A 26271-nucleotide genomic window follows, 5' to 3' on the forward strand; every position below is an offset into this window, starting at 1 on the left:
CATCAGAAGCCCCAGTATTGGCCTACAAGATGATGCCCTACTGCAATACCCAGCTTCAGTTTGTTGAAGATCCTAAGGCACAAGAAATGTAAAATACCCATCATAACATAGCCCTAGCTATGGAATCCTGCTTCCACATGTCCCAGTCCCATGTTCTCTTCCTTCAATCCTTGGCAACCATATAAGACAAGTTGCAGTTAACAAGGTGGTCTACAATTTAGGAATCCTTTACAAGAAAAACACTTTGCTACCCTTTCCTGCATTTCATTTGCTGTCTCCCCAACAGTCAAACTTCAGATTGTAAGCTCTTTGGAGCAGTTTTTCTTTTATGACTCTGTTTAGTGCTGTCACAAAATGCATCTGCTCCTGGTATGTGTTCTCTCCTCAACAAAGATGAAGTGCATGTGATCATTTACTGTGCATAGGCCAAGAAACCGAGAATAAAGTGTTCCCTAAAATGGGGAACAGCTGCTTCCCCCGTCCCCTTGACTATTTCCCAAGTAAAACGGACAACTGAGGTTTTGCGAAGAGCGAAGAGAGATGAGCAGTAAGGCTGCACAGGTAAGCAAGCTATTTGATAATAATTGCAGCCACAATATTTACATTTTTTAAAAAGAGAGTTTAATTAAGAGGCTGACTTTTACAGTGCTTACGGAGAAAGACAAAGAGAGGTTTAAACACATTTCTAACTCATTATGTAGCTGCAGGAATAGGGCAGACATTAAGAGGAACGGAAGCTGAGGAAGTTACCAGCCACTGTGCACGCTCACCAGGCATAATGGAAAATGTGCACCTAATTCTTCTACAAAGAGGGACTTGTGCAAATTTCCCAGTTGGTATACAGAATCCAGGGGTGGAACTAGGCTTTATTTTACCTGGGTTAAAGATCCAATCTGGCACCCTCCCACATGCAGTTGAGTCCACACACATACAGGGTGGGAAGCCTCTGGAGGCTTCGCCTGGGGCAAAGAACCCGGCTGGCACCCCTGCATAATCTCCAGCAGGCTTTGGAAAATGTGCATTTACCGGTACTTCACTTTGGCCCTGTCAAGGATCCTTGATCCTTAATCCTTGATCCATAATGAGGTTTGTCATACCTTACAGTGGCGAATTTGCTGTCCTTCCCACAGCAGGAACGCAGAGCAAAAGAGGTACATGAACTGCCACCTGAGACTCCTGTATATCTTGGAACATAACATTTCCAGAGAGATATCAAAGCAAGTATTGGGTCACCTTGAAGACTAAGCAATCCATTATGGCCATAGCTTTCCTGGATTCAGCAGTTGAGAGGTATATAAAGAAGTTGAGAGAAAACATTTAAGTGATAATCAGAGCTTAAATATACCGTATGCTAAATAGGCATATATATATATATACCAGATTGGTGATAATTTACTCGGCATTACTAAAATGATTTTATTAACAGAGAACCATTCAAAAGAAACATTGACAACAGATTTATCCTGCAATTGGTCAGCTCATTAACATGTGCAGTGTGGTGAAAATGATGGAAAGGATTTGTCTCACGTGTCAGGTAGGGGTGGCAACTTGAATAAAATATTGGGGGGGCAGGTAAGCTCCACCCTGCAGAATTGGTGACATGATATGGCACACACACACCATTTTATGGCAATGCACATCAACGGGGGTGGGGGGGCTGGCCCCCTCAAATATTTTATTTTATGGGGGGGGCACAAAGGGACTTCTGCCCCTAGGAGTTGGCTCCTATGGTGACAGCACTGAACCTTTTGGTGAATTGAGATCAGTTACAGAATATCCCAATAGGATGAATTGTTCTCCCACTGATTTATGGTTATTGCCATTTTTAATTTCACATTTGTTCATTTATTCTTTTGTATGGAAACTGACCAGTTGCCCTGGGTACAATTGTAGAATGCAGTAGAATGCATTGTACATTGAATCTATGTAGAATGCAGAAGGGAATTGGCGGCATATGATGGGATAAATCATATTGGAAGACTAGCAGGTGATTGTGGTTGGTTTTATACCATGCCCTTCCCCCCCCCAAATAACTGTAGTTTAGTGAGGCTGCTGAGAACGTTCACCTTGAGATTCTTTGCTCTCTTTCACTTACTATTTCCCATGGCTCCCTGGGAAGATGGAGTGTCTGGAGTACACCAGTTTAAGTCTATGCTGAACGTGACCAAATCACTCGGAGCTCCTCAGACGGATGTTCCCTATGCTATGCTGCCATTGAGATGGGAATATCACATTTGCCCCTGGAGAAGATGCTGGGGATTTGCTTGCCTTTATTCTTCTGAACGGCTCCTTTTCCTTCTGTCTGCAGCTGTGTTCTATTCCATTGTGTGCTTTGACGTTTCCAAGCTGGCTTCCTGGCTCGCATAAATTCCCACAGCAACTAGTTGTGATGTCATGTACCAAGAACTGTGACTTCAGGCAAAGTTTGAAGGTGAGGGTGGCATATAGAAGGGAATTAAGAAAACATCCCAGGCTCTTGATGAACAGCTTCTGCTTCTGAATGAATGGCTTGGTGATCCTAAAATCCTCATAGCAATTATTGAGAACAATCCATAGGAAGGAAAATTAATCTCTTAAGAATAGAGGAATGGGGACATCAATTCACAAAGGTTAATGATGGCCCCTTGCAGACTCATGAAAGATGCTAAGGAAACACACTGCTCAGAATCACACTTCTACTCTGGCTTTATTGCATAGGTTGTTAGAAGAAACACAAACACGGACTGTGGCTGAAGTACTTCTATGCAGGGCTTATTGATTCATTTATTTTTTAAGGCCAGACTAGGCAATGCATAAGACAAATCACATTTCACACAATTGCTTTCTTTTCTTTTCACCCATATGATATAAGAGAAGGGGAACAAGTTTTAAAAATGTGTGTTTGAAGTTTGATCTCCTGCTTAAAGCGCTCCCTTTCCCCAAATGAAGATTGCGGGATCAATTTTTGAAGCTCTTCCCCATTTCTCTAATTGCTGAAGGTTACATCAAGTGCTCAAGTTGGGAAGCTAAGTGGTGCCTGGGATGGATGGCTTGGATCTGGTTCGGCCCTCCAGATGTTGCTGGACTCCCCTCACCCCTCAGCCATGCTGAGGCTGATGAAAGCTGGGTCCAACAACAGTTTAGCCAACCATTCTCAAACTTTGAATGGCATGTCCCCATAAAGGAAGCAGCCCCTGACCTGGTTTGACTACAGCGGCAGGCATTCCTACCTGGTAGTGGCCATGTTTTTGCCAACCCTGCTTGCACGAATCACTACTCGGAAGTGGTACCTGTCAGTGTGGCTGTGCTGGGTTAGAAGTTACTTTTGCCCTACTGGGAGGATTTTAGAGCATCTAAGCCAAACTACTGCTCTGCTGGGCATTTAAGCACCAGGCGTTTCAGGAAAAGTGACATCAGCAGTGACAGTGAGATTTAAAACGCAGCAGCTCCAAATCCCACCCAAGCATATTTATAAATCGTCTCTATGGCAATCAAAATCTCCCTTTTCTGATTGATTGGAGACATTTCAATCTGCTTGCATATGAATTCTGAATAGGGTTGCCAGTGTATTTTTTTCTGGTCCTACTCCTGTTCCTTTAACAGGAGCCTGGAATAAAAACTTGCGCAGCTAAAGCTTTCTCTTCATATGGACGTAGAAATGGGAAATGCTTTGGCTGCTAAATTCCTTCATGCTAGGTTCCTATTAAAGGCACAAAACAATGTGGCGGTCCTCAAAGAATAGTTATTTCCACTTATGGAAATAAGTGACCGAAGGCCACATAGGATTTCAGAGCACTTGCATTTAATGTGTAGTGTAACAGAGAAAACCTTTGGCGGATGCATGTCTTTTCTTTACAAACAGAACCAGCTGATGTTCCCTCTGCAGTTATTAAACATACAAGAATCTCTCATCTTCTTTTACATTTACTTTAAAAGACATTAACATATACAAATATATACAAAGACCAACATATGTACATTAGATGCTCTAGCAAATGGGAGGGCTATTAAAAGGGATTTTCACTATGTTTTGTAAGGAACTGACCTAGATTTCATTGATTGTCCAGTGGATCAGCCTTGTCCACTCAATAGCAATATCCATTAGGACTCCAAGCAGCTTCTGGATCATTCTGTGATCAGCTATATGATAGGATCATCCTAATGTGATAATAGCTTGGGAGTCAGTTTAACCCACAAACTGCATCCCTTGGTTGTTTGCACTTAAACAGAATCTATAAACCAAATGTGGTCATTTCAGTTCAGGAATTAACTGTGACCAACTGAGATCAGTACCCAAGTTGTCATCCTCAAGGCCAGGAAAACTGACATCTAGTAGGATTTTGCTCAAACTGTCATTCATGGTGTCCAGGACCAGGCCTTCCAAGAATGAATGGTTTTCAGGAAGAGCAGAAGATTGAAGCTCTGGGGACGACTGTTTGCTGGATGCAGGAGAGCTCGTCAAGGGCCCAGAGACCATGTCATTGGTTTCTGCATTTAGGAGTGGCAGCTGTGGAGAATCACATAACGATGGCCTTAAGGGAGTGCTTCCAAGTCCCAGGATGTCCACGTTCCCCTGAAGGGATATTAATGAGGTTGGAGGGGTTCTCACAGGACTGCAAAGCAGATCACTAGTTTCCTTGACAAAAGGTGCCAATCTCCAGGGGTCAGCAGTTGTCAGGAATGGTGCTGGGGTGGTTATGGGGGCTTTACTAGGTACAGAAGAAATGGGCATCTTGCAGAACATCTCTTTTATTACAGATTTAAAAGGATTGACTTCTCCCTGAGAGCAACTAAATTGAGATGTATTTTCCAGAAGATGAGTATCCGTTTCAAATGGAGGGTCACATGACTCTGACCTACTGGTGGGTTGCAGGAGGAGGAGGACTGGTTCTTCAGAGGAAGGCAGGGCTAAGTGCTGTTTCCTTCTGGATCTGCCCACTTCTTGCCTCTCTTGTCTCTTGATAACCAGTGTGTCCAACTTGCTCCGGGATGGTGACTTGAGAGCTGTAAATGGTCTCTTCTGCTTTGCAGGTGGTGCTGGAAGGACTATGTCTGGCTGTTCACCCAGTTGCACTGGCTCTACCTTTGTGGACACTGTGGGGAGGAATTGGGGGGCCCATGTATTGGAATGAAAGTTGTCGCTCTCCTCTTTTATATGCAGGGCTGCGGTGAAGGATTCTTTGCTGATCCAACAGGCGTCCTGCTTTATGGACTGCTGGGATGTAAATGGAGATAACTCTCCATCACAAGTCTCCTCCTTTATGGGGATGGGCGCTGGGAGCAGGGCTGGCTCCTCATTGGACGGCAACCCCTACAATAGGAAGAGACAGCAAAGTATATTGCACGGCAAGATACTGGTAAAAAAAAAGCCTCACAAATCAAGGAAGTGACAGAAAAGTTAAGGACATTACAATAAGATACAGATGTGTGTGTATGTGTGTCTTGATGGGTGCTCTGCTTAATATCATTTAACCATTTGTAATGAGCTTTCTACAAATGTTCACTGTTAGTGAGGAGAAATCTCTTCCTGGCAATTGACATAGGAAGATGAGGGCAAAGCAAGAGGTTGCTCTCTCTCTCTCTCCGTATTGGGGAGTGGTGTCAATCTCATCCCCTGAAACACTCCAGTACTTGGGGGACCACATGCCAGAGGCAGGTATAGCCACAAGCAGCACATATTCATCAGGAATTGACTGTAAAAGAAATGCTGCCTTTTACCCCCAAGTCTGATCAGCCCTCGTAGGCAGCTGGTAACTGGAAGCTATTCAGCTCCTTATTTCAAGCTCTCTGAATTCTGTAGGACTGGTTCAGAGCGCTGGGCTTTTTTAAAATGCTCATCCTTTTGCCTGGCTCACTTGATCTTCCCTGGGTGACTCCAAACACTGACAGATATAATCTCTCCTTTAAAAATTGCCAAGAAGAGCCAAAAGCTTCTGAGAGCTGTAGAAGGGCCTGTCACTGAAGCACAGGCAGCGGCAGGGGATGTGCAATGCTCAGCCAACATAGCACTGAGCAGGAGCCATTGGAGGGGGGGGGATCACAGGATTAAGGACCTAGAATTGCCCTCCGATTATTCCAGGCTACACTGCAGAAGGCAATTCAACATCTGGAGGGACAAATGTTAGCTGCCTCTAATCTAGAGCTCCTTCTCCCACACTGTGGAACTCCCTCCTCAGACAGGTTTCATTTTAACCCTTTAGGCCCCAAAATTCATCCTTTTCCGTTAATCATATTTGGGATCCCTATATGCTGGCTTTAGGTTTTCAATCCTACCTGGGAGTAAGCCCCATGAATCCAATGGGACTGCCTTTTGAGTAGATAATGCATAGGGTTGTGCAGTAAATGTCTTTTATTTTTATTCTTTACTAATTAAATTTGTATATCACCCTTCATCCAAAGATCCCAGGGTGGTTCACAACAGAAAAATACAAAATGGGAATATAAAATACAACTTTTTTTTGCTCTTCCTCTTCTACTGGTATATACTGGTAATTAATTTGTTTTGTAAGCTGCTTTGAGAGCTTTTAAAACCATTTAAATAATTTCATAATTTTGGAGGGCTTCTTTATGGGTCATTGAAGTGGCTTTAATGTATTTATTTTATTTTATGCTATGCCTTTTTGGTTCTTAATCTTTTGTAAGTTGCTTAAAGGTGTGATGCATAGTATACAATAAGTGACACATACATTTGATGATGATAGTTACAGGTAGGTAGCCGTGTTGGTCTGCCATAGACTTACAGCAGATGAACACGGCTACCTACCTGTAACTAGAACTATGGAAGGCACCACATTGAGCCGCATGAAATGGAACTCCATCAACAAGGTATCTGAAGAAGTGTGCATGCACACGAAAGCTCATTCCAATAACAAACTTAGTTGGTCTCTAAGGTGCTACTGGAAGGATTTTTTTTATTTTATCTGATGTTGATGATGATGATGATGTTTTGGGTGATTGTGGCAATTATACCCAACGAGTGCAAAATCCTTTACAAAACAGCACTATCAAATCAAGGCCTCAGTAGAAATGTGGAACGAGGGGAACCACCCTGGAAGTGGGAAATGCATGCCCCGACAGCCAGGCTGCAAATTTATTCTCATTCTCAGGCACATGCATGGAGTTGGGTACTGATACACAGTCTGACCTTTGGAGCAATGCACACCGGTTTGCTGCTCTGCATGGTCTCTGAGGCTCCCTGGGCTGCAGGAAGAGGCATCTTTGAAGAAGGTTGAAGGATGACGGACTGACTCAAAGGAAACTGAATTGGAACTAGGTAGGAGTTGACACGTGGCAGCAAGGGTTTCATTTTTCGGCCTAGCAAGGAAAAAAGAAGTCTTAGCCCAGTATCTATAAAAGGTACTTCCTCACTTTTAATTGATCAGCCACCAGAGCCTTCCCAGTTTTGCACTGGGAAATCTCTGCTTTCATCTCAGTTGCATCTGAGATGATTCCTCCGAATCAAAACTGCACACAAGATCAAATTCTTGCTGCTTTTCTGGGAATGGAAGCACTAGACCAGGGGTCCCTAAACTACAGCCCGCGGGCCAGATGCGGCCCAATTAGCCTCCCAATCCGGCCTGCGAAGACCCCTGCCGGCCGCTCTTACGGCGTGCAGCGCGGCGGCGCACTTCCAGATCGGAAAAAAGCACCGAAAATCGTTTGTGCACATGCGTATGGGCCTCTCCCGACCCAGAAGAGGTCATTTCCGGTGCACTTCCGGGTCGGGTCCGGGGGGGGCACTTCCGGGTTTGGGGGGGGGGAGGCCCATACGCATGCGCACAAATGATTTTCAGCGATTTTTCCGACCTGGAAGCACGCTACCGCGCCAGTAAGTGTGTGTGCGCATGTGCACGGGCGCGCACTCCCCCGCCCTCCAGCCCGCTGCGCACGCACTCCCCTGCCCTCCGCGCGATCGGCGCGGCGGGCACCGGCCCAAAGCCGGGTAAGTCTGGGGTCCCCTGCACAAGACTGACTTGTGAGTATTCTACTGACAACTTGTTGTGGCTTGCGAAGCAGATCACTAGCACTGTGTTTTATGGTTGTACATAGACCATTTATTTCAAACCTGGGAATTTTTCAGTGTCTCCACATACACGGAAAGTCCCAGTCCTTAGCCAGTTAATGGGTATAATACAGACAAACGCTGGGGAAGAAGCTTGAAAAGATCTTAAATAATGAAGCTGCCTTCTGTAGAGTTAAACCCAGGATCCTGCCAGACCAGTGCTACTCTGACGGGCAACAGAGGCCTTTCACTGTACTTTAACTGGAGAAGTAAGGATTGAACTTGGGACTGTCTGCAAGTAAGCGTATGTGCTCATGTAGCAGGTACTGTCAGGTATTCTGCCTGGCCCTTACGGAGGACTGACATTTACCCCCTGAACTTTGCTTTGCTGGTCTCTGCTTCCTGCCTTGCTTTGCCTTTTCCATTACAGCCCTCCAGCCCTCCCATGCACATCACGTGAATATCTCCAACATATGTAGAAAACACCCTTGTCACAGTTCCCATTAAATCAACTGCTGGGGTTTTGTTAGGGAGAAGAATCATGCCACTTTCTCTGGGATTGGTAGAGATGTAGAGTATAGACTCACGTGCAGTCTGTGGCTCATTTTTACGACCACTAGTGCCTCTCATATTCTTCTGTAGATCCGGAATGTGCCGTTTTTGCTGCTACATTAGTTTTAGATTAAGAGAGACAAGAAAACAAAAGTTAGAGAAGCTGCAGTTGCCCAACTGCTTTGTATGGATCCGGAGGGCAGCGCTGAACTAATATAAGGAATTTAACTGGCACAGTCCTGCAGAGCTATGGGGCGATATGTGTCACCTCCTGCTGCAAGCAGACACCATTGTCTTTGCTGACTGTCACCCCATAGAACCCCATAGAGCCTGACAGAGGTGGCACAACAGAACTCCTTCCACAGCTGTTCTTCAGGCAGGAGGGGGGGTGAAGAGAGAAAGGAGCTGAGTTTGATAACTCTCACTGCCTGAAGAAATAAAGATAAAAAGATTAATTGTGCAGTGTGTTTCGTTCTACCCAAGTTCAACATGCTTGAGCACAATGGCAGAAAAAAAGGAGCAGCAGCAGCAAGCAGAGAGAGCACCACTTGATACACGGAGTCAGTCAAACTAGCTATTTGCAAACTAGCTATTTCCATCACATGGAAAACAGTTTTTAGTTTCAGTTCTATCAGCATTGTTTGCTGCTGTCAGGATGCAAGCGATGATGCCATGAGTCTGCCCTCCACTCATCCACCCCATTGTGCTCTCCTCTCTCACCGTGTTCTAGAAAGATATATTAAGAGGTTTCATTTGCCCATTTAAACCAAGCATTACAACAGAAGTAATCTAAAAATGCACTTGCAGTTTGTTTATTTTTTATGTACTGAAAACCCACCATTTGACCAAATATTTGCTTGTGCCCCCAAATTAATAGGCGGTGAATAAACTTAAGTATCCACTCATTGGTCCAAATAGCATGACTGCAGGTAGCCAAGGCTGCCCCATCCATTTCCCACACACTTGAAGGAGGCACAGAAGGGGAAGCTGCTGGAGGATCTCAACTCTTGACTAGTAAAGCAACCTCTATACATCTGCAGGCACCGAAAGAGGGAAGAAAGAAACCCAAGCCCAACCAGGAGGGAAGGTCTTACTGATTCCAAGAGCCCGGGTGATGCTGGTGACTGCACATCCAGTGGCTGGTGGTGGCCAAGTATACAAAAGGAATGAAAAGGAAATCGTCAGCTAAACCGGAGAACAAAGGAACATTTGGGCACAGCAGGCAGTACAGAACAATCTGTCAGTCCTCAGCGAGAAAGTAAGCTGAAAATTTTGTACAATACCATACGCTTCCAGTGATCAGAAGGTTAGCCCTGTCTGAGGCTAGATTGGGGGAGAACAAGGAGCAGACTCTTTTCAACAAAAACTTTTACAATAACCAGGCCAAACCACAAAGCGGGGTTCCAGGTTCATGTAACCCGCTGCCCCCAAACACAACTTTCTCTTAGCAAGGGAAGAAGTGTGGGTTGTCCATAGCAATCCATGGAGAAATGCAAAAATTAGCCCCTTCTGTTCCTGACTTAGGGTCTTGGGGTGTGTGTTATTTTTAAAATTTTGCCAACCTTTATACACACAACCCATTTCCATCTACACGGCACTGGAGTGCAAGGCTTCTATAGGCAAATAAGCTGTGGATTTTGGCTTAGAAGAAACCCAAGAAATATTTTGTACAGAGGAAATTTGGTGGGGAATCCAAACCTCCAGCCTGAAGCATTAACAGGGGACTACATCACATGGCTGCCGTAAGTAAGACACTGTCAGCCAAAGCCCTTTACAAACGGCAATGGGGGATAACATTCTGGATTTGACATTTTTTTGAACATTTGTGAAAAACAAACTTTTCGGATGAACACCTTTTGCTTGAGGGTAGACAATGGCTACCCAATGGCTACTGTGTTAATATATCGGATTTCTCCATTAATTCCTGGGAGCAATTTTCATCCAAATGTTTAAAAATGACTTCTCAATGGCAACCAGGAATTCATGTGTCTAGATTAGAGGTGGGGACCATAGAATCGTGGTAGAGTTGGAAAGGACCCAAAGAATCACCTGGTCCTATCCTGCAATGCAGGAATCACAGCTAAAGAATTCCGGGCAGATGGCCATCCAAGATGTTTAAAAACCTCCAATAAAGGAGAGTCCACTACCTTCCAAGGCAGTCAGTTCCACTGTCAAACAGCCCTGTCAGATAGTTCTCCTGCACATATTCTAGCTTGTCATTATCCTTCTTAAATTGTGGTGCTCAGAACTGGTCGCAGTATTCCATGTGGGGTCTGACCAAGGCAGAATAGAGTGGGACTCTTACTTCCCTTGATCTGGACACTAGACATCTGTTGATCCAGCCTAGAATAGCATTAGCTCTTTGCTGCTGAGTCATGTTAAGCTTGTGGATCCTTTTCACATGTACCACTGGCAAACCAGTTGTCCCCAATCTTATATTTGTGCATCTGATTCTTCCTGCCTACGTGTAGAAACCTTTTATTTGTCCTATTGAAATTCCTGTTGTTACTTTTGGCTCAGCTCTCCAATCTGTTAAAAGTCACATTGAATCCTGATTCTGTCTTCCAGAGCACTAGCTACTCTCCCAGTTTGGTGTCATCTGCTAATTTGATAAACATCTCTTCAATTCCTTCATCCAAGGAGACCTACATTGGCTCCTAGTACGTTTCTGAGCACAGTTCAAAGTGTTGGTGCTGACCTTTAAAGCCCTAAACAGCCTCGGTCCAGTATACCTGAAGGAGCGTCTCCACCCCCATCGTTCTGCCCGGACACTGAGGTCCAGCGCCGAGGGCCTTCTGGCGGTTCCCTCATTGCGAGGAGCCAAGTTACAGGGAACCAGACAGAGGGCCTTCTCGGTAGTGGCACCCGCCCTCTCGCCAGATGTCAAAGAGAACAACAACTACCAGACTTTTAGAAGACATCTGAAGGCAGCCCTGTTTAGGGAAGCTTTTAATGTTTAATAGATTATTGTATTTTAATATCCTTCTGGAAGCCGCCCAGAGTGGCTGGGGAAACCCAGCCAGATGGGCGGGGTATAAATAATAAATTATCATTATCATTATCATCATCATCATCATACAGTGCTACCTCGTGTTATGTACCAGCCCCTTATGAATGCTTCGGGTTACGTGCTGCTAACCCAGAAGTAGACACCTCTTGTTGCGAACTTTGCCCCGGGATGCAAGCGGAAGTCGCGCTCCGGCGGCATGGCAGCAGCAGGAAGTGCCATTAGCGAAAACGCGCCTTATGTTACGAGCGGTTTCCGGTTACAAACGGACCTCCGGAACCAATTAAGTTCATAATCGGAGGTACCACTGTATAAAGACTGAGAACAACAACGGGCCCAGGACAGAACCCTGTGGCACCCATTTTTTCTAGGATGATGAGGAAACATTAGTGAGCACTCTTGGGGTTCGGTCAGTCAACCAAATCCACCTAACAGTACGGTAATTTTCTGCAGCCCAAATTTTACCAGCTTTTCTGCAAGATTTTCATGGAGGACTTTGTCAAAAGGCTTACTGAAATCAAAGTACCAGTATGTTAGTTCCATGTGGTCCTCCGGATATTCCTGGACTACAATTCCCATCACCCCTAACCATTGGCCATGGGAGTTGAAGTCCAGTAACATTTGGAGGGCCACATGTTCCCCACGCTTATCTAGACAATGAGATAGCATTCCTTAACCCTTTTACAAGTTTATAGCCACACTATTACTTAAGAATTTCCTTTCTGTGAATTCAAGTGATCCATTTCCCTTTAAATACCAAACTTAGGTGATCCAGTGCTCACCAGCACATCTTCATCTGCCTCCTCAGAATGGGAATAGTCAGGTGCTTGAGAAATCAGGAATTGGTAGGGCAACCTCCTTTTCTGCATGAAAGGTACTCACTTTGAACACCTGGTCCAATGTCAAATAGCGGTTGGCTTCAGGGTGAATGGTCCAGAATGAGATTTTGCCATTGGCAGATGTCTCTCGAACAAACATGTCATGAAGAGAAAGATTGTGCCTTATAGAGTTCTGGATGGGAAAGGAGAAATGCTTGTTGTTGTTTTGTTATCAGTGGATTCTTCAGATGAAATCTTGATAATTCATAATTTGAATCCTCTGTATCTACAGGGGCTGTGCTCCAGCCATATTCCCCACTTTAACCCCCTAGGGTTTCCTCTTCCCGCCCCATGCAACGGCTAAGATCACTTTTGACCTTTCCAACCCCATTTTGCAAGCCACTTCTCTTCTGTAGCCCTACTTTGCACCCATTTTCACCTTCACCCCCATGTCCATGACTCCTCCTCCTCCTCTTGTGCAAGCTCCTTTGCACACAAACCAGCTCCATGCTAACCTGATGCATCTTGCTCCTCCCACACATTGTACGTAACTACTAATCACCCTTTTTGCCTTCTGCTCAATTTTGAAGCGACCATCCCATTATTCTTCAGACCATTTCATGCCCCTGCTTTCATCTTCACTCCCATTCCCATTCCTCCTACTCCCTCTGCTCCCATATTTTCATCTTCACTCCTCTTTTCCATTCACTCTCCTTACTTTTCTCAACTCTCCCTTGCACTGATCACTCCCCATTTCCATGCCTTATCCTCTCCCCATTGGTGCAGCCCCAATGCTGATATCTGTTACTGTACCTTTAAGACAAATGGCTTCTTAAGATCAAGCCTCTGAGTTGGCTTGTTCGGTGAGAGAAGATTAAATTCAGTTGGTGGATGTTGTGTTTATATGGAACTTTGCTTGTTAATAAAATACCTCTTCTAAATTACTGTACTGAATCTGGAACTGGTACCAGGAGTAAAATACATTATGAGAAGGTACTGTGAAATATTTGAGGGCTCTGCATCTTTTATCTCTCTTGCAGAAGGCAGTTGAGCAGCAGGGCGAAGTTTAAAAGAGCCCTCATTTTCTGTTCAGTGCTTCTCCCTCCTTGCTTTATTCAGACAAGATCTCCCCTTCCAGCTTCTGTTCTACCTGCCTTTTTCTTCCCCTTGACCTCAGTCAGCATTACATGGCTACTGAGAAACTCCCCCCACCACGCCTGTAGTTCCCCCCCCCAATGTTTTTTGTACTTCTCCAACCTTGTGGTGCCCCCAAACCTGCTACAGACTGAACATAAGAAACAGGGGGAAATCCTATCCAAAACAAGAAAAACAGAATTATGCAAAAGCAGGTGAATTATGTTAATGTGCTTAATTTCTATGGTTAATGTAGGTTGCAGGATTCTGCTATTCTTGGTAGAGCATTTTAATTTCTTTCCCGCAGAATACACATAGCCCTGGTAACATTTGCACCTGAAGGGAGAAAACTGATAGTTATTTGCATAGTGCACTTTCTTCCCTAGCTTTTCCTCACGCAAGCTTTACAGGTCATAGTATTTGTTACCTTCCAGCCTGGCTTGGCTACATGCTTGAAATAAGGGAAATGATCCTCAATCCAGGTGTAGATATCTTTCAGCATCATGCGCTTCTTCTCAGTACTGTTGATGGCAAACTGGATCATGGCCATATAGGAGTAGGGGGGACGTTCAGAGAAGGACTCCTGCCATGAGGTAGTAGAGGAAGAAGCTGCAGAACCTTCCTCGGCCTGACAAGAAGACAATATGAAGGGTGCAGGGCCTGTAGAATGTTAGTTATATGAAGAGCTTCTGGATTTTGATGTACCAAGCAGTGAACCTCTGAATAGTTTAGGGTTAGCCATTTTATTGGGCAAATATTTAGAGTCCATGGGGCTGCATCCCTGCTTGCTAATCCCCACTCATGAAGCCCTCACCTACTCCTCAGAGAGGGGAAACATTTTTGGCTCCATGAGTGAGATACTTACTTTGATTGGCCAAATTTGACAGGTGGGTGGGGCCAAAACAACAGGAGTGGGCAGGGGATGCAAACCCTTCTTGAATCGGAAGCGGGCTTGGATGGAATCCTAGCAAACTGAGCAGGATTAAACCTCCATTCATCAAAGGATAAGCAGAGGTGAAATCCTGCTCAGTCTGACTGTGAACCCATGTTCTTCCTGTGCATCTCACCCAGACAACACTTCCGCCTCAGGAGCAGGGAGGTGCAAGGCGGTGGCAGAACAGGATGGTTTGGGGGAAGCTGCCCCAGCCTGCTGTAATAGTTCTTCTGCAAATTATCTCTTAAGCCTCTTTAAGCGGAGGCTTGACAGCCATCTGTCAGTAATGCTGTGATGGTGTTTCCTGCTTGGCAAGGGGTTGGACTGGATGGCCCTTGTGGTCTCTTCCAACTCTATGACTCTATGATTCTATCTGGGTTGCCCACCTGCATGCATCTCCCTAGCCCGTTAGCAAAATGCTTTGCTAATGGACCTTCTCAAGGTCCATTAGCAAAGCATTTCACAGAAGTTTGTTGCAATACTGTAATTCGCAGACCTACCTGTGGCCACCAGCCAAACTGCAGCATGGCAACGGACTTACCTTCTTATGCTATGTATGGTTAATTTAGCAGAAACATAACATTGAGACTTACATTAGGAAAACCCAGGTTTCCTTACTGTGTTTGTGAAACTACATAGTCAGTGTGCTGCAGTGAAGAGAATGTGGGACATGAGTCAGGTTTAAATTCCTCCCAAGCAACAAAGCTGCTCACCGCATGACCCTGTACCAACTGTTCTCTCCCTGGTGAACGTAAAGGTGGGATTACAATGTAATACAGTGGTACCTCGGTTTACGAACACCTCGGTTTACGAACTTTCGGTTTACGAACTATCCTAACCCGGAAGTTAGTAAACCGAGGTGCCGGAGGTCTACTGAGTGTCCGATGCCTTCGGGAAGGCCGGGCCTTCGCTCCGATGCCTCCTGGAGGCCCGCAGCGAAGGCCCGGCCTCCCCGAAGGCATCGGAGCGAAGGCCAAACCTCCCCAAAGGCATCGGAGCGTCAGATACCTTCGGGGAGGCTGGGCTTCGCTCCGATGCCTTTGCGGAGGCTGGGGAGCCGCGAAAGCGGTCCCCGGCCTCCGCAAAGGCATCAGAGCAAAGCCCCAGCCTCCGGAAGGCATCGGAGCCGGGACTTCGCTCCGATGCCTTTGCAGAGGCCGGGGACCGCTTTCGCGGCTCCCAAGCCTCCGCAAAGGCATCGGAGCGAAGTCCCGGCTCCGATGCCTTCCGGAGGCCGGGGAGCGTTTCCGCGACTGGGCTGTGCAGCCGCGAAAGCAGTCCCCGGCTACCGGAAGCCGGGGACCGCTTTCGCGGCTGCACAGCCCAATCGCGGAAACGCTCCCCGGCCTCCGGAAGGCATCGGAGCGGCTTCGCTACGATGCCTTTGCGGAGGCCGGGGAGCACTTTCGCGACTCTCCCCGGCCTCCGCAAAGGCATCGGAGCGAAGTCCCGGCTCTGATGCCTTCCGGAGGCCGGGGAGCGTTTCCGCGACTGGGCTGTGCAGCCGCGAAAGCGGTCCCCGGCAACCGGAAGCCAGGGACCGCTTTCGCAGCTGCACAGCCCAGTCGCGAAAGTGCTCCCCGGCCTCCGCAAAGGCATCGGAGCGACTTCACTCCGATGTCTTTGCGGAGGCCGGGGAGCACTTTCGCGACGCTCCCCAGCCTCCGGAAGGCATCGGAGCCGGGACTTCGCTCCGATGCCTTCCAGAGGCCGGGGAGCGTTTCCGCGACTGGGCTGTGCAGCCGCGAAAGCGGTCCCCGGCTTCCGGTAGCCGGGGACTGCTTTCGCGGCTGCACAGCCCAGTCGCGGAAACGCTCCCCGGCCTCCGGAAGGCATCGGAGCCGGGACTTCGCTCAGATGCCTTTGCGGAGGCCGGGGACCACTTTCGCGGCTGCAGCCCAGTCGCGGAAACGCTCCCCAACCTCCGCGAAGGCATCGGAGCAAAGCGGTTAATCCGTTCTAGGGGGTGTTTTTCCTCGTCTAGAACGGATTAATCAACTTCCCATTACTTTCAATGGGAAAGTTCACTTCGGTTTACGAACACTTCGGTTTATGAACAGACTTCTGGAACCAATTGTGTTCGTAAACCGAGGTTCCACTGTAATTGCAATCAATTATTATTTATAGCATTATGCAAATATGAATTAAAGCAACCCATACGCTGGGAACAAGTAGCCTGCCATTGCTATCAGGTGAAAGAAAGGTGCACTTAAGAATGAAGGTTCCCATCTAAGCAAGGATATTTCATGGAATATTTGGCACCGTAAATATCAATATCTGCAGTGTTAAGCCAGTTTGCAGTGAGCCTCCTTGCCCATACAGGTTGCAGTTACCAATCCAGAGACCTCCCCTGCACTTTAAATTGTGAAAGTGCCTAAAGATAAAAAGTCAACAGCAGTCTTTCCCACACTAGAAGCACTGCTGGTCCTTCTGTCTACCTCCTTCCCTCCCTCCCCTTAAGTCCTGCTCACTACAGTGGGTAGAAGGGGGCAGAGCAACACTGGGAAATCAACAGATGAGAGGGGTCTCTGCAGCCTGGTCTCACAAGAGCGCAGGTACAAAAGGAGTCTCTGAATTGCAGTCTGGCCCTATGCACAGACACCTGGCTCGGCTTCTCTTTCCTTGGGCTTTTATTTGGCTTGCTTACCTTAATAGCTTTCTGCTTGGGGGTCTGGTTCTCCTTCTCCGTTTCTTTTTTCACACTGCAAGGGCTCAGTCCACTAGAGCTCATGTTGCCCAGCCACTGAATGTTAGTCAGACTGTTGTCCAAGACACTGCTTGTTGTTTCCGCACTGCCTAGATAAATACAAACTCTTAAGTTCTCATTCTGTAATCCTAGATTCGCAAAAGAAGGCTTCAAGCTTGTTCTTTCAGCAGACAGAGTTTTCAGTATCTTAGAAAGAGAGGCCTACAATGGAGTTTGGGCAGAAGCACTTGAAATAAATTGAGCTTCACATACTCTCTCTGCTCAGTCCTATGCACAGTTATGGTTGCCAACATGTTATTGGCCCTGCTTCTGTGCCCTGAAGTACAGTTTGACAGGCAGAAATTTAAGAATGTAGATATTATTGTTGAAGGAGAACAGTCAATCTCGGTTGCCAAATGTAATCCATTCTGGAACACCATTCAACTTCCGACTGGTTGCAAGAGCTTCTTGCACTCAAGGGGAAGCTGCGTTGGACGTTTGGGTTCCAAAAAAATTCGAAAAATTGAGCATTTACTTCCAGGTTTTCAGCGTTCGGGAGCTGAAACGTTGGAAAATGGAGCCGTTTGAGAATCAAGGTTTGACTGTACTAGATTCTATTCCCATTACTATACGTTGTAATTCCTAGAATGCAAGGGGTTGGACTAGATGACCCTTGGGGTCCCTTCCAATTCTATGGTGCTATGATTTTACCAGTCTTTCATGAAGCTTTAGTAAAAGACTATAATTTAAAGATTGGAAACTGGCACCTGCAGATTTAAACAATAAGCTCCCCCACTTTTGCTACGTTATCCTTAAGGCTGCCTCATCCCTTGCCTGAAACAATTGGTTCTAGTTCCACCACAATTTTTCCTGCCTACCACATTCAAAGTAGCAGAATTGTGACCTCCTCCATTTCCTATACTCGTACCATAGACATGCCCCTATCAAAGGAACTACTTTGCTCTGAACCCGGTGCAAGGAAATCCATTTCCCCTGGTGGGGAAATGTAACAAACAACTTCCCCTGTACCTCTGCCTTTCCTACTCATGCTGTCACAACAGATTATTTAATACATGGTGCAAAGCACCATCCAGTCACAGCCTGCTATCACATAAAGACACTTCCACTCCAATTGCCAATTACAGGGTACATTGAATGGGGCTATATATCTCTGGCCTCATGCTCTGCACACTTGCCACTCTCAAGTGGCAACCTTAGAGATGGGAGACTGTGAGGAAAGTGCACTTTGCACACAAAAAGAGCACTTTGTACAGAATAGCAATCTGTTGTGAGGACAGGGTAACACCTCTCTGCTCGAGGTAGGGAACCTGTTCTAAGACTCCAGGGCACAAGCACCCAACAGCATCCTCCACTCCACCAACTGGGGGCGCCAGGACAGAGCATGGCACGCAGGTAAACAAGGGAACGGATAATACCTGGTACACTTTCCACCACCACCCCCTTTGCCATTTTGGAATACAGTGGTGCCTCGCTTAACGAATGCCCTGCTTAACGAAATTTCCGCTTAACGAAAGGATTTTTCGAGCGGAGGTTGCCTCGCTAGACGAATTCATTTTATGAAAAATTCGTCTAGTGAATCGCGGTTTCCCATAGGAATGCATTGAAATTCAATTAATGCGTTCCTATGGGCAAAAAAAAATTCAAAAGAAAAATTAAATGCATTCCTATGGGATTTGCTAGACAAATTTTTCGTTATAAGAAAAGACCCATGGAACGAATTAAATTCGTCTAGCGAGGCACCACTGTACTGTATTTTGCACCAACTCCTCTCTCCTAAAAGCAGTCTTAATATATGTGTTGCGGGTGCCAGCACAAAAGAGGTGACTGTACTCCATACTGGTGAGCAAACACAAAATGCACTGCCTAAAAGCCTCCCTCCCTTCCCCACACCCAGAAGAGGCCCTGTCCCTCCCCCCCCACCAACTAGTAGCAATCCAGTAAAGAGAGGGCTGCCCCATGTTTCATAAGGAGAAGAACTACATACTGTTTTCTTCCTGTTCTCGTCCATCCATAGACAGCAGCTCTTCCATTAATGCAGAGCTTTGCCCAATGTACTTTTCATCCTCTTCTGCCTTGTTGTGGGCAGTGCTGTGCTCCTCATCAGGTTTGAAAAGATTATTGAACTCTCTTCTCTCCATTCTAGGAGAGCTGCTCCTGATGAGAATAAATTTGCTAGGCCCATTACTGCCAGATTCTTTCCCCCTGGCAGTTAGAGCATCAATGATACTTTGGACATCTGTGTTAGCAGGAATAGCTACCACCTGTGCATCTGACAAGGTCGGGTGGTCTATTATCTTAATCCCCCCCACAGGGGCTTCTCGATTTCCAGGTTCCGTTTTGTTTGTGCCATGCTCCTTAGGTTTTGCTTCTTCCTGCTTAGGAGACCCAACATTCTGGCCACTTGGCTCATCTCCTGCTAATGTGCTAGCCGCATCGCTATGTGGGAAAGACAGCTTCCGTCTCTTGAGAATCAGGGGCCTGTGAGGGCTGCTCTTCATCCTTGACCTGTGCAGTCAGTCTCCATTGAGGACAGAATGAAGGAACCTGAAAAACACAAAGAACATTTCTGTCCAGTTGAGAACATGTGACAAATTGCAAGGGAGTGTCTTGAAATCAGCTGCTAGGTTTCCTGAAATATATATATATTAAATAAATGAATTGTGTTCTATAGTAGGAATCTTCAACCTTTTCAAACCTTGGGTCCACTTTTAACCCAAACATGTTTCTGAGGATCCATTTCTTACTATTGTGCCCCACCTTAGACCAGTGGGTCCCGCTCTGCTACTCTGCCTCAGGATCAAATAGTGCTCTACAGTAAATGCAGGTATGTAAAATAAGAGCTGATTAATGATACACATGCAACCTCTAAGTTTCAGAAACAATATCATTTGATGGGGAGCAAGACAAACGCTACTGCCACCCAGGCCCTGTTGGTGGCTTCCCAAAAGTTTGCCACTGTTGTTATGCATTGACTGGGTTGCCTATGGTATGTTAGCTGGACCAGGAAGGAAGGTTTTCTAAACTGGAATTTAGAACTGGATTCCCCTCTCCCTTTGGGAACATTAATGTGCTAGAAATGACCAACCCAGATATGAACAGTTAGGCAGCTACTAACTTTTTATTTGGGCCAGTAACTTTTGTGGTTTGTGTGCAAGGTTTAGCAAAATTAGGGAAATAAAGAAATTAAAGCTCAGAATAAGACTGCTGTGGGTTAAACCACAGAGCCTAGAGCTTGCCGATCAGAAGATCAGCAGTTCGAATCCCCGCGACAAGGGTGAGCTCCCGTTGCTCGGACCCTGCTCCTGACAACCTAGCAGTTCGAAAGCATGTCAAAATGCAAGTAGATAAATAGGTACCGCTACAGCGGGAAGGTAAACGCCGTTTCCATGTGCTGCTCTGGTTCGCCAGAAGCGGCTTGGTCATGCTGGCCACATGACCTGGAAGCTGTATGCCGGCTCCCTCGGCCAATAATGCGAGATGAGCGCCGCAACCCCAGAGTCGGTCATGACTGGACCTAATGGTCAGGGGTCCCTTTACCTGTACCATAAGACTTTAATTTCCTTATTCCTGGAGGGAATTTGTTATCTGGCTTTCTCATTACCATAAAAAATATGCTGCTAGCTATAAAAGTTTGGATGGGATGTGAGCAAATAAACTGCAGCTGAATTCAGAAAAGATGGAGGTACAGTTAGTGCATAATTGCTTCCTACCCTTTCAGACTAGTACATCAAGTGCAATTCCTCATGGACAACCTAGAGGGCCCCTTCTGCTTGCCCTCCTGAGGTCCCAGACCGCTGGAAAAGCATGCAGCAAAGTGCAGGAGATGGTCCTTGGAAGCGCTACCGGTAGTTCAGTTACACCCAAGTGACTTACACTTTTGTCTTTGAGCACTAAGATTTTAATCCTATTGCCAATGTGTTTTCACTGCTCTACTATTTTAAACTGTTTCTGAATTGTTTTATTTTGATTTTTTTTAAAACAATATTTCTTTAAGCTGCTCTACGTCTGCGAGAACTAATACTGAGGGGTAGGATATCAATCTCATATCTAACTCATTAACCAACTAAAATATTTTCATGATCAACTCCCAGTATGCAGCGTTAGAAACTGGGATAGAAAAGCTAGGAGCCAAATGGCTCCTGGGACCTGGGTGGTGGGCACCAAATCAGAAAGTCTAGTTGCCATTTCTGGGGAGGGTCAGGAACACTTTTTATTTATTATTTTGATAAGCATGAACAAATATGCAATTCACAAAAGTGACACATTGTTAGTATTACACAAATTAAACAAGTAAGAACGGAAATTGTTAATACTTATTTAATTTGGTGTTTACAATAAAAGTACTGGTACCATACTTCAGTTTTCAAAACACTCTACTCTTTATTGTTAAACTCCTTAACATATTGCCTATCCTTAACATACGCTTTGAGGCTTCAAAGAGCATACATTTCAGTAATCCTTGAGAGTCAGCCAGGCGCTGAAAATGTCACCTAGACCTTTTGAGGTGCTCACAAATGGATTATTTCTAGGTGCGAAATGCGCCTGGCACCCTGCTAATTTCAAACCCTGCCAGTGTGGTAGGCTCTGCTTTCATTGATGGTAAGCCTCAAGGCAAGCACAGAAGCTTGCAAACCTTGATTTTTGCACCATGTGTTTGATCATTTGTAAGACAGCACTGATTCTCACCTAAACTGGGGGAGAAGGCTCCAGCCTCTTTCCAGATTCAGAAGCTGAAGTCATTCTTGCCTTCATAATTTTGAGTCTAGATTACTGAAATGTTGTTAACATAGGGCTACACTTAATGATAGTTCAGAAGCTTCAACTAGTACGAATGGAGCAGTCCGCCTTCTGATGAGAATGGGTTAGCAAGTGTCTTTTAAACCGGGGGCTCCTGCTCTGGGCACAATGCAAGGCACTGGTTATTATTACCTTTAAAGCCATAAATAGATGGGACTAAGAGTTTCATTGATTTTTACTAGTGTATTATTTGAGTTTTCCCCATTTCCTCCCGTAAGTACTGGAAACAGCTGGCAATGTCCTGGCAACTACTTTTTCCCTGGAAAAAAGCTGATCCTGCAAGGAAATGAGATAAAATGCTTCACAATCCCGGTATTTATTTTAAATTAAATTTCTTCATTTCACTTTGCAATATATAATAAACAAGAACTGTTACAAATGTCTTTGCATTACTCACCAATCAGAGCATTCATAATATAATGAATGAAAGGGAAATACTTTGTCACACCATACAAATTACAACACCAGAATATACACTAATCAATAAGTCCTTCTCTGTTCTTCCTGTCTCATGTAAGATAAAAACTCTTGTCCCCATTTCATCCCGTAAGTACTGGAAACAGCTGGCAATGGCTTTGTCACTACTTTTTCCCTGGAAAAAAAGCTGATCCTTCAAGGAAATGAGATAAAATCCTTCATAATCCCGGTATCACCCAAAGAAAATTGTACTGGCTGCCTCCATAAGAAGGTCTTTGCACCTCAGAACACGACCAGCTCTTGGTTCATGTAAGGCTTTGGCCAAACTCATCCTGCTTTGCCAGAAGACATCCCAAACACTCCTGCAACCATACATACAAAACAAGGGAAGAGCAGCAGTGATGAGCAAACTCTGACATTATGGGTCCTCCCCAGTTCAATTTTGAAAACCACTGCCCCAGAAGAATAGACGGAAAAGTCCCACATTGAAATAACAAATAGAGGAAAAGGGGAAACATGTTCCTGAGCTGAATGACAAACATTTAAGAAAGCCACAAGCCATTCTTCAAAAATCTATCCAACTGTCGTTTCTTGAAATCAGAAATCTTTGCTCCTGTGGCTATTCTGTTGAACATAGAAGTAACTGATCAGATTTAATGGAGAACAAGAGGGACGTACAGTATACATTTGCCTTATCCCCATGGTAATGAGGCCCAAATGTTCAGGAATAACTAAACTGGAAGGTATTCCCCAAGGGAGCTAGCTTAGCAAGCTGCTAGTGATAGAGTAATTAATAACAACTTTCTCTCACCAAATGGAGCACAAAAATAAGATGAACTCAACTCATCAAGGTCCTATGTGACAGACCTGCCCAGCCACAGTCTCCATGTAGCCGTTAACAGAGGCCAACCAGTAGGAATGCCCAACATTCCATGGAGGTTATTATTACTCTCCCTCCGGCATCAAGCACATAGGAGCTACACAAGCTTTTCCCAGCATCACAATGAACAGTCTTCAAAATATGGCTAACATTCATCCCCTTAAAAATCTTAGCTATTATAATCACCCCATGTGAAGGACTTGATAACTTTGTAAACTCTTGTTGCAATTGACATTGATGATTGAGCAAAGGACTGGGTAGTAATGACCTTCTTTGCCCATCCATTTGTTTACACATGAACAGTTTATTCAAAGTTGCCTGTTCATGTAGCTGATCAATATACATCATTGTCTGAAGTTCATTAGAGCATACTTCCAGGTAGGTTTATGTAGAATTGCAACCCCAAAGTGTTGCATTTATTTATTTTTTAGTACTAACTCCAGAACTGCTCAAGACTTAGCACTTCTTCCCAGAAATTAAGCATGGCTGATATTTATTCTACTTATTATACAAGTGGTGCTGATTCTTTCTTTTTTGGCCAGTTTAAGAGAATGTTAGTTGGTATCCATTTGTCTCAGGAGACAATGGAAGACTGCTCTTTTGGAGGTAAAGTCAAATCATTGGAGAGTACAGCACATGGTGTGTCTCTAGAGACCAGTATGGGAAAGACATGTTTTGGATGCAGTTAGGGCAGATGAAGGTGTCCGATTGTGCTGCTGCATGTGTACTATGTAGTCTCTGCCAATTTTGGACAAATTGCTGTAATTTCCTGCCTTCATGAATACTGGTCCATAGGAAGCACCTCAATCTTGCTTTGCAGAATGCTTGCATTATTTTATAAGAAAACTGTGGGATAACTAGCCTCATATAACCAACATGCTTAAGTCTAATCAATGCACAGAATAAGCTGTCTGGCTAGGCTTTTCTCACCTTGGGAGGGACTAAGTAATCAAGCCTTTGCTCCCCTTCAGTCTACCAGAGAAGTTCAAAGTGTGAAAAGGTTTTGAGCTGGTTGCTACAGCTCAGACTGCATGGCTCTTACAAGCCATTACTGTGTTCCTATACCAATAATTTAGGAACTTCCACTATTGCAACTAAATCAGGTTTTACTGCCTATGCAACATTTTCTGACTGCTGTATTGAAAAGCATATGAACTTGGTATTTGGAGTTTATAAATAAACCATTATTACCTTACTTTTTTTCTATGCTAGCGGAAAAGGGGAACTTTGGAAGGAATTTAGAAGGACATTTTTAAAGGTCTAACAGCTTATATTTCCATGCTTTGCTGCACATTCTGTGATTTAAAATCTGTGCTGGGGTTCTTGCACCAAAGAGTACTTGCCCCAAACCTGGATCTTGACATCCAGGAATTCTCCTATTTACATACCATTTTTTCCTTGCCACCAACAAAAACAATAGTAAGCAATAATTTCACCTCACTGCTGCTGCCCATAAAACACCCTCATATTCCCAGCCAGTAGGCCGCCTTGCCCAAGGGGTGTGTGAAACAAGCAAGGGACAGTCAGGCAAAAGCTGGAGATTTCATAGCAATTACTGTTAAGCTTCTCTCTCTCTCTCTTTGCTGTTGTAGGAAAACCATATACTTATATGAAAGGGCTGGTGCTGTCTGTGCAGTTTTTATTGTAATTACCGGTATGTTTTAGACAGATTTTATACATTTATCTAGTTTTAATTCTATCAGTGTTTAGGTGTTTTTAATGATTGGTTTTCCTATGTTTTTAGCAGCGGAAAAGGTGGGGTATGAATATAATAATAGTAGTAGTAGTAACAGTAACAACAACACCACCAGCAGCGGCAGCAGCAGCACCCTTCAAGGGCCTTTCTGGGGCTCCTTCCCCCGTGGCCTTCCTGCAGAGGCCCCTCCTCGCCGCGGGGCGAGTTCGCGCAGGACTAGCGCCTTAACTGAAAGCGCCGTTGAGACGCCGAGCTTACGTCACCTTCGGCAGCGCCGCCTCGCTCGCTCCCTGCCGGGAATCTCCTCCTCAGGCTTCGCCGCTCGGCTCCGGTTCGGGAGAGGGACCCCGCGCCTGGCTCTTCGTGGCTGCCGGGGCGCGCGTGCGCGTGTATTTGGCAAGCGCCGCCTGGCTCTTCGGGCCGGGCCGCGGCCTCTTCGCCCTTCGCCCGGCTCCGCCGCCGCCGCCGCCGCCTTTTCCTTCGTCCGTCCCGGTTGTTTGAATTTGGCGCCCGGAGAGCTCGGTTCGCGTCACGTGACACGCCGGGACCAATCGGCATCGGGGCAGAAGACCGGAAAACGTCTGCGTGCCCAGAACGGAGGCGGGGCCTCGAGGGGCTGTGGGCGGAGAGAGGGCCGGGCTCCGGATCGGGGGCTTCGGCGGGATCCCTCCGAGAAGATCTCGGTGCGTCTGGCGGCGCTGCCCCCAAGCCCCGGGGAGGGGGGACTCGGAGATGGGAGGGGAGGGGGGCTGCGGCAGGACCCTCTCAAGGAGGCTCAGCCGAAACAAGGAAAGGGGCAGGGCTGCCAGGGAACAGGGGGGGCCGATGGCGGGTTGGAGAGGGGCCCCCCTCGGTTTCTTAAAAAAAAAGAGTTAAGAATCGGGAGCGTCAGAAGGCACCCAAGGGAGGGGGGGCACCGTATTAAAGATAAATTCATTTTTGTGGAGATCGTTGTTGTCTTTGAGCTAGAGCGCAAGAAGATATCAAGCAATCGATGGCAGAAACACATTGAATTTCTCTCTGCAGGTCTAGAAGCAGATTGTCATATTTCTAAGGAGTGCCATTCGGTTTCCTCCCCATTGACATCGGGGGACATCATGAAGCTGAACATTTTATTCAAAGCTGTTGATGCCTCCAAAGAAGAGGCGTGTAAGCAAAGGATGGAAAGGAGAGCTCTTGTTCACTGAGGCCCCCAAAGAGGGGCTTGTGTACCCCTATGGAACGCCACTTCATCCAGGGGGAAGTCCAAGATGTGTACCCACCAAACCACTAAATCAGACTGGGAGTACTTGGGTATGGTTTTGTCTTTTCCTTTATATTGTGCGAATGTACTGTTAATGCACAATTG

General features: G+C 45.8%; 1 protein-coding gene across 2 annotated transcripts; it reads right to left on the bottom strand.

The window, feature by feature from the left end:
* Positions 1-2681: 2681 nt before the first annotated feature.
* On the bottom strand, positions 2682-25369 carry FOXM1 (forkhead box M1). 2 transcript variants are annotated; one of them, XM_060279020.1, is made up of 9 exons: positions 25187-25369; positions 19118-19677; positions 17074-17222; positions 13920-14120; positions 12423-12551; positions 9628-9672; positions 8569-8647; positions 7124-7293; positions 2682-5290 (listed from the first exon to the last, which is right to left on the bottom strand). In XM_060279020.1, exons 2-9 carry the CDS (start codon positions 19629-19631, stop codon positions 4229-4231), a joined length of 2349 nt encoding a protein of 782 aa, XP_060135003.1. In that variant the 5' UTR covers positions 19632-19677; positions 25187-25369; the 3' UTR covers positions 2682-4228. The 2 variants fall into 2 exon arrangements, with proteins under 2 accessions (XP_060135003.1, XP_034970054.2); XM_035114163.2 differs by lacking the exon at positions 25187-25369 and adding an exon at positions 22063-22209.
* Between the last annotated feature and the right edge of the window lie 902 nt (positions 25370-26271).

Source organism: Zootoca vivipara, chromosome 9 (genome assembly GCF_963506605.1).
Source record: "Zootoca vivipara chromosome 9, rZooViv1.1, whole genome shotgun sequence".
NCBI classification, from domain to species: domain Eukaryota; kingdom Metazoa; phylum Chordata; class Lepidosauria; order Squamata; family Lacertidae; genus Zootoca; species Zootoca vivipara.